Raw genomic sequence first — 15,298 nt, 5'->3', positions numbered from 1 at the left:
GATAAACACGGCCAGCAATGGGCTGGGCTGTCTTCATGCTGCAGGCCCCGTCTGGGTCTTCTGGAATAGAGTCTGTACATGTCTGAAGGTGACGTTTGTCATCAGAGAGGCGAGCACTCCCTCACGTGGACCACCTGCACGGTGTTCATGCCATCAGCGGTAAGAGGAGTCCTGAAGTTCACAGCCAGTGTGGCCATCAAGTTCCTTGCTACGGATGAATCCATGAGGCCCTTGGATGGAGTGCTACTATTTGGTCTGCCAGGAGGCGGGCAGGCGCTTTGTTTTCTTAGCATTCTAGGAGTCGTGACCACAATTTAACAAAAGCAGGTGCAGTTTGTTCGAGGAATTATTAAAGCTCACACTTGGGAACTGAGCTGGGATCGAGGGCAGTAGGTGGATATTGATTGTAAGCTGCCGGCAACAGTGGGGTTCACAAGAGTGGAAGCAGCACAACGAAAATTTACCCACACATCCCTGAAAGTCTAACAGCATCATTAGAAAACACCCACAGTTTACCCACACATTCCTGAAAGTCTCACACCATCATTAGAAAATACCCACAATTTACCCACACATCATTGGAAAGCCTTCGCTTCTGGATTATTAAAGGAAAGACCGTTTGTTTTTGTTTTTGTTTTTTTAAAAATATAATTAAGAATAGGACTCAGCACTTTGATTTATGTAAAAGGACATAGCTCACAAAGCTGCCTGTCTACTCAGGCATTTCTATAAGGGGCTGGGAATATTCTGGCAAAATGGAAGGTGGGTTATGTGGGGGGAATCACTCCTTCAATAGCTCCTTCAGGTCGTCTTCGAGTCCTCTCTTGCTCAGCTCGTCTAAACTGTAGTAGCGGTGAACGACTCTCTCGGCAGTGATGACCACCACGCGGAGCCCGTGGGTGTCTTTGCCTAGCTGGCACCCGATGGCAGATGAAACCACCATGTCGAGGTCCTGGTAGGTTCCCCCGGCATTCCTGTGGTAGTGGCCTGAGAACACAGCTCTGACACCTGCGGGAAAAGGAAAAAGACATTAAAGGGGCCAAGGGTTTCCATGGTCACCTCTGGGCTCCACCTCTGAGTCTGTGAATGACGATAAGGCTAATGCTAACTGCACGAGGATGAATGAGCTGAGCTTTTCACAGCAGCTCATTAACAAGGAGGTCACAAAAGTCCTTAAAATGGAGCAGTCACAGGGTTAGGAGAGAGCTCAGTAGTAGAGTGCGTAAGTCAACTCATTAGCATGTGGGGGCCCGAAGTATAATTCTCAATGCGTACAGGCACATGAGCATGTGTACCTACGAGTTCTCCAGCATACTAGCATCACAACCTGAGGAAAGGACAGCAGATGCAGGGCCAAGTGCAGGAACCAGGAACCCATACGGTTGGCCCCAGATCAACCAGAGCCAACTGTTTAGTGGATCGCTAACTGGCCATTAGGAAGTTAGGTGTGATTAAAGGATCTGTGTGCAAACTCAAGTCCAAGTGGATTAAAGACCTCAACCTAAAACCAGAGACATTAATCCAGTTAGAGGAAAAAGTGGGGAAGAGTCTGGAACACATAGGCACAGGAGACAACTTTCCTGAACAGAACACCAACAGCCCAGGCCTTAACGTCAACAACTAATAAATGGGACCTCATGAGGCTGAGAAGCTTCTGTAAGGCAGGAGACACTGTCAAGAGAACAAAGCGACAGCCTACAGACTGGGAAAAGATCTTCACCAACCCTTCATCTGACAAAGGTCTAATATCCAAAATATATAAAGAACTCAAGAAATTAAACACCACCAAACCAAATAACCCAATTGAGAAATGGGGCTCAGAATTAAACAGAGACTTCTCAACAGAGGAATATCAAATGGCTGAGAAACACTTAAAGAAATGCTCGACCTCCTTAGTCATCAGAGAAATGCAAATCAAAACGACACTGAGATTCCATCTTACACCCATCAGAATGGCTAAGATCAAAAACTCAACTGACACCACATGCTAGCGAGGATGTGGAGAAAGAGGAACACTCCTTCATTGCTGGTGGGAATGCAAACTAGTACAACCACTTTGGAAATCTATCTGGCACTTTCTCAGAAAACTGGGAATAGGGCTTCCTCAAGACCCAGCTATTCCATTCCTTGGAATATACCCAGAGAAGCTCCACCACACAACAGGGACATATGCTCAACCATGTTCATAGTGGCCTTATTCATAATAGCCAGAACATGGAAACAGCCTAAGTGCCCCTCAGTAGAAGAATGGATAAAGAAACTGTGGTACATTTACACTATGGAATACTACTCAGCTATTAAAAACAAGGAGTTTCTGAAATTTGTGGACAAATGGATTGAACTAGAAATTATCATAATGAGTGAGTTCACCCAGAAGCAAAAAGAGTTAAATGGTATATACTCACTTATATCGAGACACTAGTCCAAGGGGTACATCCCCATGAAAAACTTTACCTACCAGGAAAGTGGGTCAGAGGGGAGGACATCCTATTGAGACTTTAGGTGTGAGAAGCCTGGGAGAATGAGGAAATAGAAGGATCCAGAGGGTCCTGGAAAACGACAGGCAGGTCTGGGCCCAGGGGTCCTCCTCAAACTGTGGCACCAACCAAGAAAAATATAGGCAGTAAACTTCGAACCCCTACCCAGACTAGCCGATGGACAGGACATTCTCCACTGTTAAGTGGAGAAGGAGATTTGACTTTCACACAAACTCTGGTGCCCCATATTTGACCATGTCCCTTGGATGGAGATGCCTGGTGGCACTCAGAGGAAGGATAATAGGTCACCAAGAAGAGACTCGATACCCTATGAGCATATACAGGGGGAGGAGGTCCCCCTCAGTCACAGACATAGGGGAGGAGAGTAGGGGGGGAAGCGGGAGGGAGGGAGGAATAGGAGGATATAAGGGATGGGCTAACAACTGAGATGTAATATGAATAAATTAATAATAAAAAAAGGAAAAAAATAAAGGATACCGCAGAAGTGAGAAAAAAAAAAGGGTCTGTGTGCATGCAGGTGTGTGTGTGTGCGTGTGCATATGTATGTGCTAACTAAACACACAGAGAAGGAGAACAAAGCAAGAACAAAAACAAAATGTCCTTATTACTCTCACTGAACCAGAAAAAAAAATCTTATGGCCGTGAAGAAATCTCAACTAAGGCCATCCAGACTGGTCACTCCAGGTGTGACTGATTACAAGAAAGTAATTTCGAGCAAATACAAGTACTTAAGGCAAATATGTCTTGTATATCAGAGTTCTTAAGAAAGACTGAGATCCTTTGACAGAAAACAGGCAAAAATTGAATAGTGGGGAGCAACAAACATTCAGAAATGGTGCTACTAAGATACACACTGAAAGCTACACTAAAAACCCTCAAAGACACAAATGGAGTAACTTCTGCTAGGTAACAACAACCCAAGAGGAAATGAGCAAACTGAGGAAAAGAATCAGGGAAATGAATCAGAAGACGCAGCAGACAGGAAGCAGTGAGCACTCTGCCCGAGGGGCCCCAGAAGGAAAGAGGAACCTGGGAGATCAGTGACAGAAACAGCAAAAAGAGGAAGAAGGAAGTAATGCAGAAAAGATGGAGCCTCAGAGGAAATGTCTACTACAAAACAACAAAACTTCCACACTGACGCACACAGCACAGCAAAACTGTGGTACACGAAAGAGTAAGAGGCCTTTAGAAAGACAGCATGGTGACACTATCACAGCAGACCAACCATCAGCTAAAGGACCAGCATCCTCACAACCCTGAGGGCAAGGAGCCAGAGACCTCCAATCCTATACCTAGTTCATCTGACACTTGAGGGACAAGTAAAAGACATGTCTAGACATGGGGGGAAATTAGATTTTACCATTTCCAAAATCTTTACTTATGAATTACCAAGAGCAATAGTTCAGCAAAGGACGAGATGAAAAAGGAAAAAAGAGAAACACAGATGAGTGAGTCCTGATAAACCACTTTGGGAACTACTAATCATTTGTTGATTAAACAAACAAACAAACACAACAAAACTACAGTTTTTACTGTTGAAGCTGGGCAGTGGTGGCGCCCACCTTTAGTCCCATCAGTCAGGAGGCAAAGGCAGATGGATGGACTTGGAGGCCAGCCTGGTCTCCAGAGTTCCAGGAGCCAGGATTCAAAGAAATATCCTGTCTCAACAAACAAACAAGAACAGCAATAACCAAAAAAGGGAAACTGAGCAATATCACATACAGTACGGCGCCTATGATAAAAGAGACAGAAAGCAGTAAGCATTCACCTGCTTTCAGGACGTGAGAATTCTCATGTGGTGCCGACGGGAAGCACTTAGCGAGTCCCCAGAAATGCCAGGCATGTGGCTTACACAACCCTGAAGGTTTGCTCTAGATAAAGACTCAAGAGAAATGACAACATGCCCTGTGCTGGTGGCATTTTTACAACAGTCTAGCACATAAGAACGGACTGAACATCTATCCACACAACAGGACAGAGCTCAGCCACAGGAAGACCAAAGCACGATCGCCTACTTAGTAAACCTGGAAAACATCTGGCAGGTGAATTACTTTCAGAGGCTGAGAGGAGACAGGACGGAATGCTATGGGTACAAGGGTTCTCTGTGGGATCTGTGGGATGGGAAAAATGGCCAGCTCTTAAAAATGGTGATGGTGATAGCCTCTTGAAAAAATTTAAATCACCTGCATTATACTTTGAAAGGGAGAATTTTATAATGTGGATTACATGTAAAAAAAAAAAAAAAAAAAACCCAAACCCAAAGAAAAACAAACAAACAAACAAGCAATTTCTGGGAAGGAGAGATAGCTGTAATTCTTCACTTCAGAGGTCCCCAGAGAAGGAGTCAAATGTGCACTGTGCATGTGTACACACACGGCACAGTGTTCACTGTACTCTGGTAATGCTCATTTACAGGTGATGGTTACGCTGGCACAGATGCCCCCTCTTACCTGTGAGCAAAGCAGCCCACAACCCCAGTGGGTGCCTGAAACTGCCTACACCGACCCCGAGACTCTGTATCTCCCTGTGTGTGTATAGACAGCACGCATGCCATGCATTTCCTGTGTACACTGACCCATGCGCTCCATGCTTTTCCTATGGCCCCGGAGGCACTGCCACACAGCAATGGAGCTCGTGTGTCCTTCCCCACAGGCTGCCTTACTGCCAGTCTCACATTTGGGAGAGATTGGTGATGACGCAAGAGCACAGAGTGGAAGCTGAATGGCAGCTGTGATTCTGTGGCAGCCAACTTGATACCCGAGAAGGCTCCTGCATGTCTAAATGCGTGGGCAGCACACACAGTGTGGCACGGAACAAAAGGACAGTCCACAGGAGGACAGAGTAGGGTAACACCAGGTGATGCTTCAGGATGCTGTTCAGTATAGCACAGAAATCACAATTTATAGACTGCTTAGTCCTGGAACTCTGCAGTTAGTGTTCTTAGATGGGAGGGACATGTGGACAGCAAACCTCCAGATGGGGGAAGCTACGGAATATGTATTTGAAAAGAAGGTAGCTTTACATGTATTGGTAATGAAAAGCACCCAATAAACTGTGTCAACAGCAAGCTACAATTTTTTTTTATGCTTCTGTGTTTTGTTTGTAAAACAGTATGTAATTATGAGGCTAGGTGTGCACTGCCCTTAACTCCAATGGAATTGGGGGAGTCCTTAGAAAGGGGGTGTCTCTCCCTCACACCTGTAGATAAACACAGTGATCATGACTTCATCTTTTAGCCAGGGGCAGCATATCAAGGAGATGTGGCCGGGACAGTGGTAGCCAGATGGACCTCGCAAGGGCAAGAGGGGTGCAGGTGCTGTCACAGCAGGGTGAGCTGTGTGCTTCACAAGCTGTAGTGGGACCCACTGGGCTAGGCACCTGAGGAGACTTTGTCACACAGAGAGCCAAGTGCTCCTGGCTGCACAGACCTGAGTCTGTGAACTTGCGTGCGTCCTTGAAATCTGAACGCTCGTGTCACTTGAGGCCTAAGGAAGAGCTTGTGAACTTCATCTTCCCTCGGGGCCTCTGCGTAGCTGCAGGGAACACACTTCACGCCATTCTCGGTGTATGATGCATGTTGGTGAAATCTGACTCTTTATGTCCACTTTACAGTTGCGAACAGCACTATTTGAGGAAGGGCTTTCGATCAGGGCTCACAGTAACAGTGTTTAGATACGAAGACTCATTTTTGTTGAGGTTTCAAGCCATGTTCCTCAACCTCAGAGATGGGAACTGGAGCCTTCAATGGCCAAGGGGCCCACGGGACTTTCAATCATCTGCTCTGCAATGTTTGTCCCTGTTTCTAGCCCCCAGCACCCTTAGGTCTCCCCACTTACTATTCGTGCCCCAAGACAAAGAAAATGACCAAAGGAGAATTCTTAGAGGACTAGAAGTAAATTGTGACAAGAGAGATCTTGTGACAACGAGGGACTAACATTTTGGGGTCCTGAGTGAGAAATCAAGCAACAGCAGTGTGATGCTTACAGACAAGGGATGTGGAAGGCCACTGAGGTCTGACTCAGAAGCTCGGGGTCACCTAGCTGGGGGTGACCACTGAGACAGGAAGGACAAGATGCCCAGTAGGCAATGAAGGGACGTCTATGGATCAGAACTAGACCTCTGGGAAGCCTAGCGAGGTTGGGCAGTGGGAGGTGCTGGGTGTCTCTCTAACTCTCTTTGCATGGCCTCCCTAAGGAGGTGGGGTGGGTACAGAAGAGAGGCAGGGGCACTTCCTCCCAATGGTCCTGGGGCCGCTCACCATTCCATGGCCCAAGTGAGAAAAGTGAGGCCCAAACAGGCTAAGAAGCCAACAGAGAGCCAGCTCTCAGACTCACAGACTCAACTTCAATTCTATCGGGGGGCCCTGGGCACATTTCTAACCTTTGTGGCCGATTCCTACCTAAGATGAATGCTGAGGGCATGGCTCCTGTGGTAGGACAGAGGTCTGGAGAAAAGCAGGCAGTGGTAACAAGCTTGCTGCCCAGCCTCACCTCCTGACCGGCAGCTGCTCTTGCTGGCCCAGGCAGCTGAGCTCTGCAATGTGCAAGCTGAGTGTTGATCCCACCGTGTTCATGCCTATAGGCCGAGGAGCCTCACCAGAGGTTTTCCTGCCTTGGCTCTTGAGCAACTTCTGGTAGAAGAGCATGGATCCACATTTGATGGTGGAAAGGAATATATTGATGTCATGGTGTCCCCGATGGTCGTGGAGTTTCCCGGAGTTAGGCAGAAGCTCCACTCTGCCTGCTCTTCCATTATTTTGTGGACAAGCTTCTGTGGTTCCTTTATTGGGAATTATGACAGACTGATTCTTAGTTATGAACTGCCAGAGAAACAAACCCTGCAAAGGCAGTGCCTGCATCTGTGGGGACCTCATGTGTGGATGTGGCTGAACATTTATTTCTCCTTGGTCATTAAGAGACAAAAAGTGTTATTTTTTAAGCTGCCTTGACAAATTCATTTGGAATCAATCAGAGGATTGGGATACAATCTCCGTATAATTTAATATTGTAGTATTGAAATCTTGCCATAAATTACAGAAGTGAGATGCAAACAACACAATTATGGTCTATGAGATGGGTGCCTTAAAACTGAGGCACTGCTGACTTTGGTCTCAAAGGTGCTGAGTTCTAATTGGACAGCTTTCATTTTTATTCTGTGTCAAGTACATATTTACAAAATGCTATGCCTCTTTATACTGATAGCTGTAGCAGTGAAAATTGCGTAAATCATCAGACACACTTGATTTATTCTTCCTTGGTGGTGAGGAAAAATATGAGAGAGAGAGAGAGAGAGAGAGAGAGAGAGAGAGAGAGAGAGAGAGAGAGAGAGAGAGAGAGAGAGAGAATGAATGAGGGGGAGGGAGAGGGAGGGAAGGGAGGGAGAGGGAGGGGGAGGGAGGGAGAGGGAGAGGGAGAGGGGGAGAAACAGGCACACACACATAAATCTCTCAAGGATGGGGTTTCTTAGCAAGGAGCCAGGATACCAGGGTGGACAGTCATGACTGGTGACCACACTCGGTTCTTAAGTGAGGGCTCTGTGAATTTCCTGTCTGGGGAGTGTACACTACTCTGTTCCCATCTTTCCTGTTGGGGAATGTGGGGGTGGCGATGGTGGCTAACAGCAGGCTCCTGGGGAAGGCAGGGGGCATTTTTTCCATCTGTCTGAGGCAGGTACATGTGCCAGTCCCCCTCTTGAAGCCGCACGTTGGTAATGCATGACAGGACACTGAGATGACCTTCCCAACAATCGCTCAAGGTTCACACAGGGCCAGGTAGCAGTGCAGGGAGTGAACTACCCATGAGAGAGTGCAGGGAGAGACAGGGCTGAACAGGCCTCCATCTACCTACCTCCTGAGGGGGGCACTTTGCACATATAACATCTCACACACCATTAGCACCCCACAGGGGATACACTACCCAGGACACAATGGAAGGATGACACACAGTAAAGTCAGATGGCTCATTTGGAGGCACACAGCTCAGACATGGATCTGGTTCAGACAGGCTTAGACTATGCTAAAATGCTAACGATCACTGAGCTGTGATCCCATGAGGCCTCCTGGAGACTGGATTTGACCAGAACTCACCTACACTTGTAGTTCTCTGATCCTACCTGAGCTGGCATCTCAAGGAAGATACTGCAGTGACAATGCTGATGAGTTCGTGACCTGCCAGACGCTGTTGTAGGCATGCAATGTGCCTTTGGTTTATACACGCCCACCTTTCCCATAAGTAGGGCGGTGCAGTTATGACCAAGTTTTACAGATGAGAAAAGAAGACCTTGAAACATGCAGCATTTAACTCAGGTTAACCGAATCATGATTGGCAGGGTGTGGCTCAGGGCCAGACTTAACCAACAACAACTGGCCTGAACAGACACATAAAGTCTGGGTTAGACCGGACACAAAGAGGCAAAGAGGGTGTCAGGAACCACAGGGGCCAAACTTTGAGGAAGGCTCACTGGCCTCCTGGGAGTTTCTGAACTGCCTTCCAGCCCTTTAACCCTGCTGACACTGAACTTGGGAAAGGAGCTCTTCGAGTGGGGCCGGGTGTGGAAGTGTGCACTCGGGATACAGCAGCAGAGCTCACTAGCTGGAGAGCAGGCCAAGGGCAGGCTGGATCTGGGCTGGGGAAAGGCCGACTCCGGCAATGTGCTAACCCTGCACATGTCTTCTTGCCAGAAATATGGACGAGGCACCCCAACACCCAGCTTTTCAGTGGTTCAAACCCTCTTGAGCACTCCCCAACTGGTTTTCATTTGAGTGGGATACCACAAACATAGCCACACAGCTTCTGAGGACTGCTCCTAACTTCGCTGACCCACACCTTCCAGAACAGGTGAGGGATGTCGGCTTCTGTGGCCCCTGTAGACCACTCAACTCTTCCTGTAGTGTGAAAGCAGAGGAGAGATGTGAGCCTGAGTGTATGGCTGTGAGCCAAGAAACCGCACCAGGAGGAGGAGGGCAGCTATGTCTACTGAATTCAGCCAAGATCTCACAATTCTGCGCAACCTGCTGTTAATAGCACAGCTGCCCTTCTCCTCCTGGTGAGGTTTCTTACGAAAACATGGGTGCTGTTCACTCTTAGGTGACACCAGTGTACGAAGCCCACAGAGAACGCATCTTCAGTGAACAGGGGGCACCTGTGTAAGCTAGCCCCCAAGGTCTGTTCCCTTATTTGGCCCCTGACTCATTCCTGAGACTAAACACCAAGGTCCAGCGATCAAGTCTTTATTTGGCTATACTGGCTAACCTGCCCAGTCAGGACTCAGCAACCCGCCCTGACACAGACTTCCCCTTTTCTCCTTAAAACCCTCTCCTATAGAGCCGCCTGCTGCTTCCTGTCTGCTTTTGTCCGATCCAGAGGCAGCCCACCTCTACCTTGCTTGCCCCTGCAGGGTAATAAATCTCCTTTGTGTTGAGAATTGGTGTCTAGGTCTGTTCTGTACCAACTCTGAGGGGCTCCATGAACCCTTCAACCCCACCCCACCCCCATGAATGGTTGTTAGAGAAATACAGAAATGTACACAGAAACAGCCTCAAAAATTTCATAAAATATGAAACTGGCTGGACTTGGTGGGCTGCTCAGAATGTAAAGCCACTTCCTTCCCAGGAGGCTCCCTTTCCTTGAAGGCCTGACGGAGGCAGCCAGTCAAGCAGCATGCTGTATGGCGCCTTCTCTAGAGCCGGCGTGAACTAGGAGGAGATGCATGGATGCTGCCAGAAGGTTACAAGGTTGCTCTATGGGGGAAAAGAAAGTACAGAGCAGGCAGCGGTGTGCACAAACTTTCAATAAACGGAATTGTACCATGGTAGTGAATATCTCAAAGTGCTATCGGAAAAAAGGAATCAATAATAATAGCTGGAGACCTACTTTGGTTCAGGTACTGTGAAAAAGCTTCAGGACTTGTTAAAATTTGCTTAATGTTCTTCTTTCTTTTTCTCTGGTAACAGTCTTAAAAGTACTGCTACACATAGGCTGGGCATTTGCCCCTGCCTCAGGATGGGATCCCGGATTCCGGCTGAGTCAGGAGATGGATAAGCCACACCTTTCTCGGCTTTGCTGGACCGCCTTCACTCCCATGACCCCAAGAGTCATCTCCAATTCTCATCCCACAGCTTCCTGCTAGGGACTGCCCCCAACATAGCCACTGGCTAGACCTCGTGAGATCGCATTGCTATGACCACGGATACATATACAACCTATAGGATGTAAATGACAAGCCCAAGGGCTCTGAGGCCCCCACAGCTGCTCCACAGCTAGGCTCAACCTGCTATCATTTCAGCTTGCTCTCTTCATTACTGCTTTTACTGCCTGCAAAAGTAAACCACACCTCAAGAGAGACAAGTATAAAATACACACACACACACACACACACACACACACACACAGCAGCTGTAAAACAGAAAGAGGGCCATCTCCATGAATTGAGAAGGGAGTGAGTGCTAAGAAAAGTGGCTAAGTTAACAAATAGAGGCTAGTGTGCTAATAAAATAGGCTGTCTTTTGTATGATGCACGCAACTTGTCCTCAAACACATGTATATATGTATTTCATATACGTATGCAATATCTCTCAAAAACAATCAAACTAGTAAAGCAATGGGGCACGTGTTCAGGTCAAATCCCTGTAAAGGGTAGAAGCATAACTTTCACTACCATATTCTACCAACTTTAATGTAAGCCTAAGAGGATTTCTGGGTAGGAAGTTAAAAAGAATAGCAGAAGGCCATTAGAAATGAAAGTAAATATTAGAAAAGTATACACTATCAAGGCAGGAGCAGCAGCAGAAGCAGCAGCAGCAGCAGCAGCAGCAGCAACAGCAACAACACGGGGCAGAAGGAAGCTACTCTTAACCCCCTTTCCACTTTAGGAATTTCGTATGTTCTTTGCAGATCATTTGAATGCTTTAGGGATGACAGGACTATGTATGAATGCCTGAAAATTTCACAAAGAGGGGTACGCTCCGCAGGCATGTGTGGCTTGGGGTATCACATTCAACAATGTGTTTTCTAGGCGTCCCAAGCAGAACACATGGCTCTATGTCAGATCTACCCCCTAGAATACTGAAAACTGCATTTTCGGTGCTTAAAACCTAGGGAGTTAGGATGATATTTTGTATTTTAATAAAAACTGTTATCATGGAAGGCAGGTGGCTTAAGGGTCTCTTAGACCCTCCAGGACTGCGGAGACACAGGGACCTGTGTAGTTGGTGCCAATTCTCTGGGAGCCCGGGGCCTTTAGGTAGAGGTTCCTCTTCAGGTGTTGGGGGGCGGGTATCAGGGAGGAGCTGGTCACTGTTAGCACAGGATCCTGTTGGGTTTTGGTGGCACACACCACCCAGCTGCTCCACTTTTGCATGAGTGGGGGCACAGCAGAAGGATGGGGGCAAGATGTACTTCAGAGACTGGAAGCCTGGTTCCAGGTGGGTGTCCTGTGTACCCAAATGTTCATACTGGTCACATCAGGCCGTTACTTGGCTGTTGGGTCTGTGACATAAAAGCAGCTGGCTTCTCTGGGACTCACAGCCTCCTCTCGGTGGCTTGCTCTCACCCATCCCCTGCTTTCACCACTCTCTCCTCTCTTCAATTTCTGGCTCTCCTCTGGGTAGGAAGAAATGCCACAATGACGTCCCCCAAGGCCACCTCGCCCTGTATAACCTACAGGGATTCCTTCTCTTTCTTTCAAGGAGTTTCCTACCATTTTTCATCTATGAATCAGCTATGGAAATTAGATTTATCTTGCCTCATCTAAATATCAGTCAAGTTACATTTTAATGGCTAGTAGCTGAGGGTGGCACAAGCTTCTTGGTGACAGGGAAGCAGTGAAGAGAAAAACGAGACCAGTGCACATGCAGCCTACCCAGGACATAGTAGGTTCTTTTGTGGAAGTGTCCGGAAAAGAGTGGACAAAAGGTGCTCAGGTTAGTGCCATCCCGGGGACCCCCGGGGTGGCTGCCAGGGGCCAATGTTTCTGTTTGTAGCATGGTATTTTCCATGCCAGGCTACAGCACACACTTAAGGATGCAGAGCACAGTCTGCTCTACCCTCTGCAGCCTGCAAGCTGTCAGCTCCAGGGTAGAGTGGTGCTGAGAAATAATTACTCTCCAGAGCCCAGAGGTGCCTGGCAGCTGCCATGAGTCTGCTGCCCAGGAAGTGTGATCAGCACCCAGCACCACTCCCTGGCCTGGATTTTAGACTAATTACAGTCCTGCAACCTGCAGCCTCACCACCCCGAGTCCTCGTCTCCACAGCAGAGGCTGCTCAACTTTTAAACTGATTTGCTCCGGATGAGCTGGGCACTCAAAACCTGTGGAGAATATACAAGAAGTTTCTCTCTCTCTCTCTCTCTTTTTAAAATTCATATTAGTATTGGATTGCTAGAGAAGTGTCAGTAAGGCGGGCTGCTCTCTGCTTATTTCTGTGGTGCCAGGCTGAGCAACATGGCATGTGCTTCAGCATCTCCAGGCCTTGGTTTCCTCATTTGGAAGGCAGGCTCAGCATAAACCACCCAGTGTCATCGAGGAAATCGAGTGAGAATCAAATGACATGTGGCTGGGGGTTAGGGGGATGTGTCCCATGGCAGGAAGCTGCATGTCACATATTTAAGCCTTGCTCAATAATGATATTTTTCATCTTCTTCCTATTTCCTATCTGATCAGAGAAATTTTTTTCTTCATTTGCACAAATTACATCTTTCTTGCTATTCATAATGTCCTTTTTATTTTTAAAAGAAGATAGCAGGCTTGGGAGAGAGATGGAGTGTGGGGCAGGCATTAAGGTTTCAATCCAGAATGGACAATTTTCCACACTTCTATTACACTTCCCATGCCCCGTCTTAAACACAGCTGTCAAGACAAGAGGCTCATTAAAAAGATTGTTTTGACGGATGGAATGTTCATGTATTAAATTGGAAATCCATCCAAAAATACTAGAGGGAGGTGGCCAGAGGTGGCTGTGACGGGAGCAGTGTTGCAGATTGTGAGCGGTACATGTGCCAGGGTGAGTGCCGCTGCCTGGATCCAGGGAAGACTAGCCAAGCCGGGGAGGACGGGCTACTGCCAGTAGCCCCTCAAAGAACATGCTCATGCCCTGTGCCCTGGACTGCCCACCGCACAGTGGCTTGATCAGGGATGAGAGAGTCGCCCTAACGGCCCTTGCTGGTCCTTTCTGTTTGACCCTACTCCCTAGCTTCCTGCCCAATCTCAGAGTGCTCCTGTGAGCTCCTGTCTGCTGCTCTCTCCGACTCTAGATGTGTTAGGATAACAGTCAGTCAGCTTTTAGTGGCTACAGTGTCTCAACCAAAGCAAAGCCGTGTCTGGGTTTCACTGGGATCTGTCTATCTCATAAAAAAGGGAGGCAGGTGGGCCATCCAGGTTAGGCAGGTGCAGTTGCTTGACGGTTTCACCAAGGTCCAGGCTCCTTTTATCTTTCTGGGTTTGGTTACCCTGGGATTGCAGCTTTTGTCTCCAACAACGCCAAGTGGCTACAGGGCTGCCGGTCATAGCATTAAAGTCCTAAATGGGAAGATGAAACGGCCAACAAAGTCTTCGAGGAAGCTTCACTTGCTCAGTCCCAGAGCTGGTCATGCGGCCACACTGAGGTTTACAGTGGGCCTTTCAGCCTGACTGGCAGCCTCAACCAATTAGGCACAAACTGAGGCTGTACGGGCAAGAAAATGAGAATCTATCCTGCAGACTGAACAGGCCCCGCCCCTCAAATCAATGCCCCGCCCCCTCAAATCAATGCCCCGCCCCTCAAATCAATGCCCCGCCCCTCAAATCAATGCCCCGCCCCCTCAAATCAGTGCCCCTGTCATAGCCACTCTAGGAAAGCATCCAGGATCCCCTCATTTTAGGATCCTCCTCTGGCTCCTGTCCTGTGACATCACACACAGTGTCTGTCACCCGGTACCTCCAGCACTGGCTCTCACCCGTTAGGGCTGTTCTGAAGCTCTGGCCTCTGCCTGCCCTGTGATCTGTCTCTGACTCCTGTTTCCCTTTCCAAATGCTTGATAAACACAGTTACTAAGAATTTTCACATGTATGGGTGTTTTGCCTGTGCACCACATGGGTGCCCAGTGCCCACAGAGGCCGGAAGAGGGAGTTGGCTCCTGGGGCAGCTGTGAAGCACCAGACGCAAGAGCGGCAAGTGCTCTTCAGCATGGAGCTGCCCCTCCAGGCCCATGCCCTAGAGATCTGCTTACTCCCTGGGAATTCCCCTGCTCTGCCCCGAAGACACAGCCTGCTGCCTCCAGGTATCCAAGCCTTCCCTTTCCTTTTCCTTTTGTTCTCAGAAAATCCTGCGGGAGATGGTCGACTGCTGAGGCAGCAGCGGCAACACTCCTCCCACGGCCTCCAGAGGGCTGGGAACTCAGAACTGCGTGAGGAGATATGGGAGAAGTGCTGGGGTTCTAGGAACGTTTCATTTCTTTCAAAATGCTCCTTTTGCTCTCTCGGGGATGTCCTCCTGAGAACTCCACAAGAGCTCAGCTCCCTCAGGAGGCCCAGCCTTGGAGAAGAGCTGTGCTGGGAGGGCGGGATCCGGAGAGGTCACCACCAACCACAGAGGGCCTCTGCATGTGGCAGCATGATCCGTCTTATTTTCTGGACTGGGCAATACGGAGTTTCCTATTTCACAGAACTCAATGGAACCCAGGACCCTTTACTTGTTAGGACAGCAACCTTATTCTGAGGTGACCAAGCTTTAAACATCATTTGGGGTTGTCTTTGGAAACTCGGAAGTGAGCAGATTCTGCCTGGTATTTCTGAGTCCCAGAGGTTTCCTGGCTCGGCTGGGATTGTG

At 48.3% G+C, this 15,298-nt stretch overlaps 1 protein-coding gene across 1 annotated transcript in view; it reads right to left on the bottom strand.

Annotated features, from left to right (window-relative positions):
* Positions 1-618: 618 nt before the first annotated feature.
* Cpped1 (calcineurin like phosphoesterase domain containing 1) overlaps positions 619-15,298 on the bottom strand; it is a 125,730-nt gene continuing 111,050 nt past the window's right edge. The window contains exon 4 of the mRNA XM_051167344.1: positions 619-1,008. Coding sequence (XP_051023301.1) covers positions 782-1,008 — 227 coding nt within the window. The 3' untranslated portion in view covers positions 619-781. The remainder of the gene's footprint in view (positions 1,009-15,298) is intronic.

This window comes from Acomys russatus, chromosome 25, assembly GCF_903995435.1.
Source record: "Acomys russatus chromosome 25, mAcoRus1.1, whole genome shotgun sequence".
Classification (NCBI taxonomy): Eukaryota; Metazoa; Chordata; class Mammalia; order Rodentia; family Muridae; genus Acomys; species Acomys russatus.
This window is presented reverse-complemented; position numbering and strand designations above follow the sequence as displayed.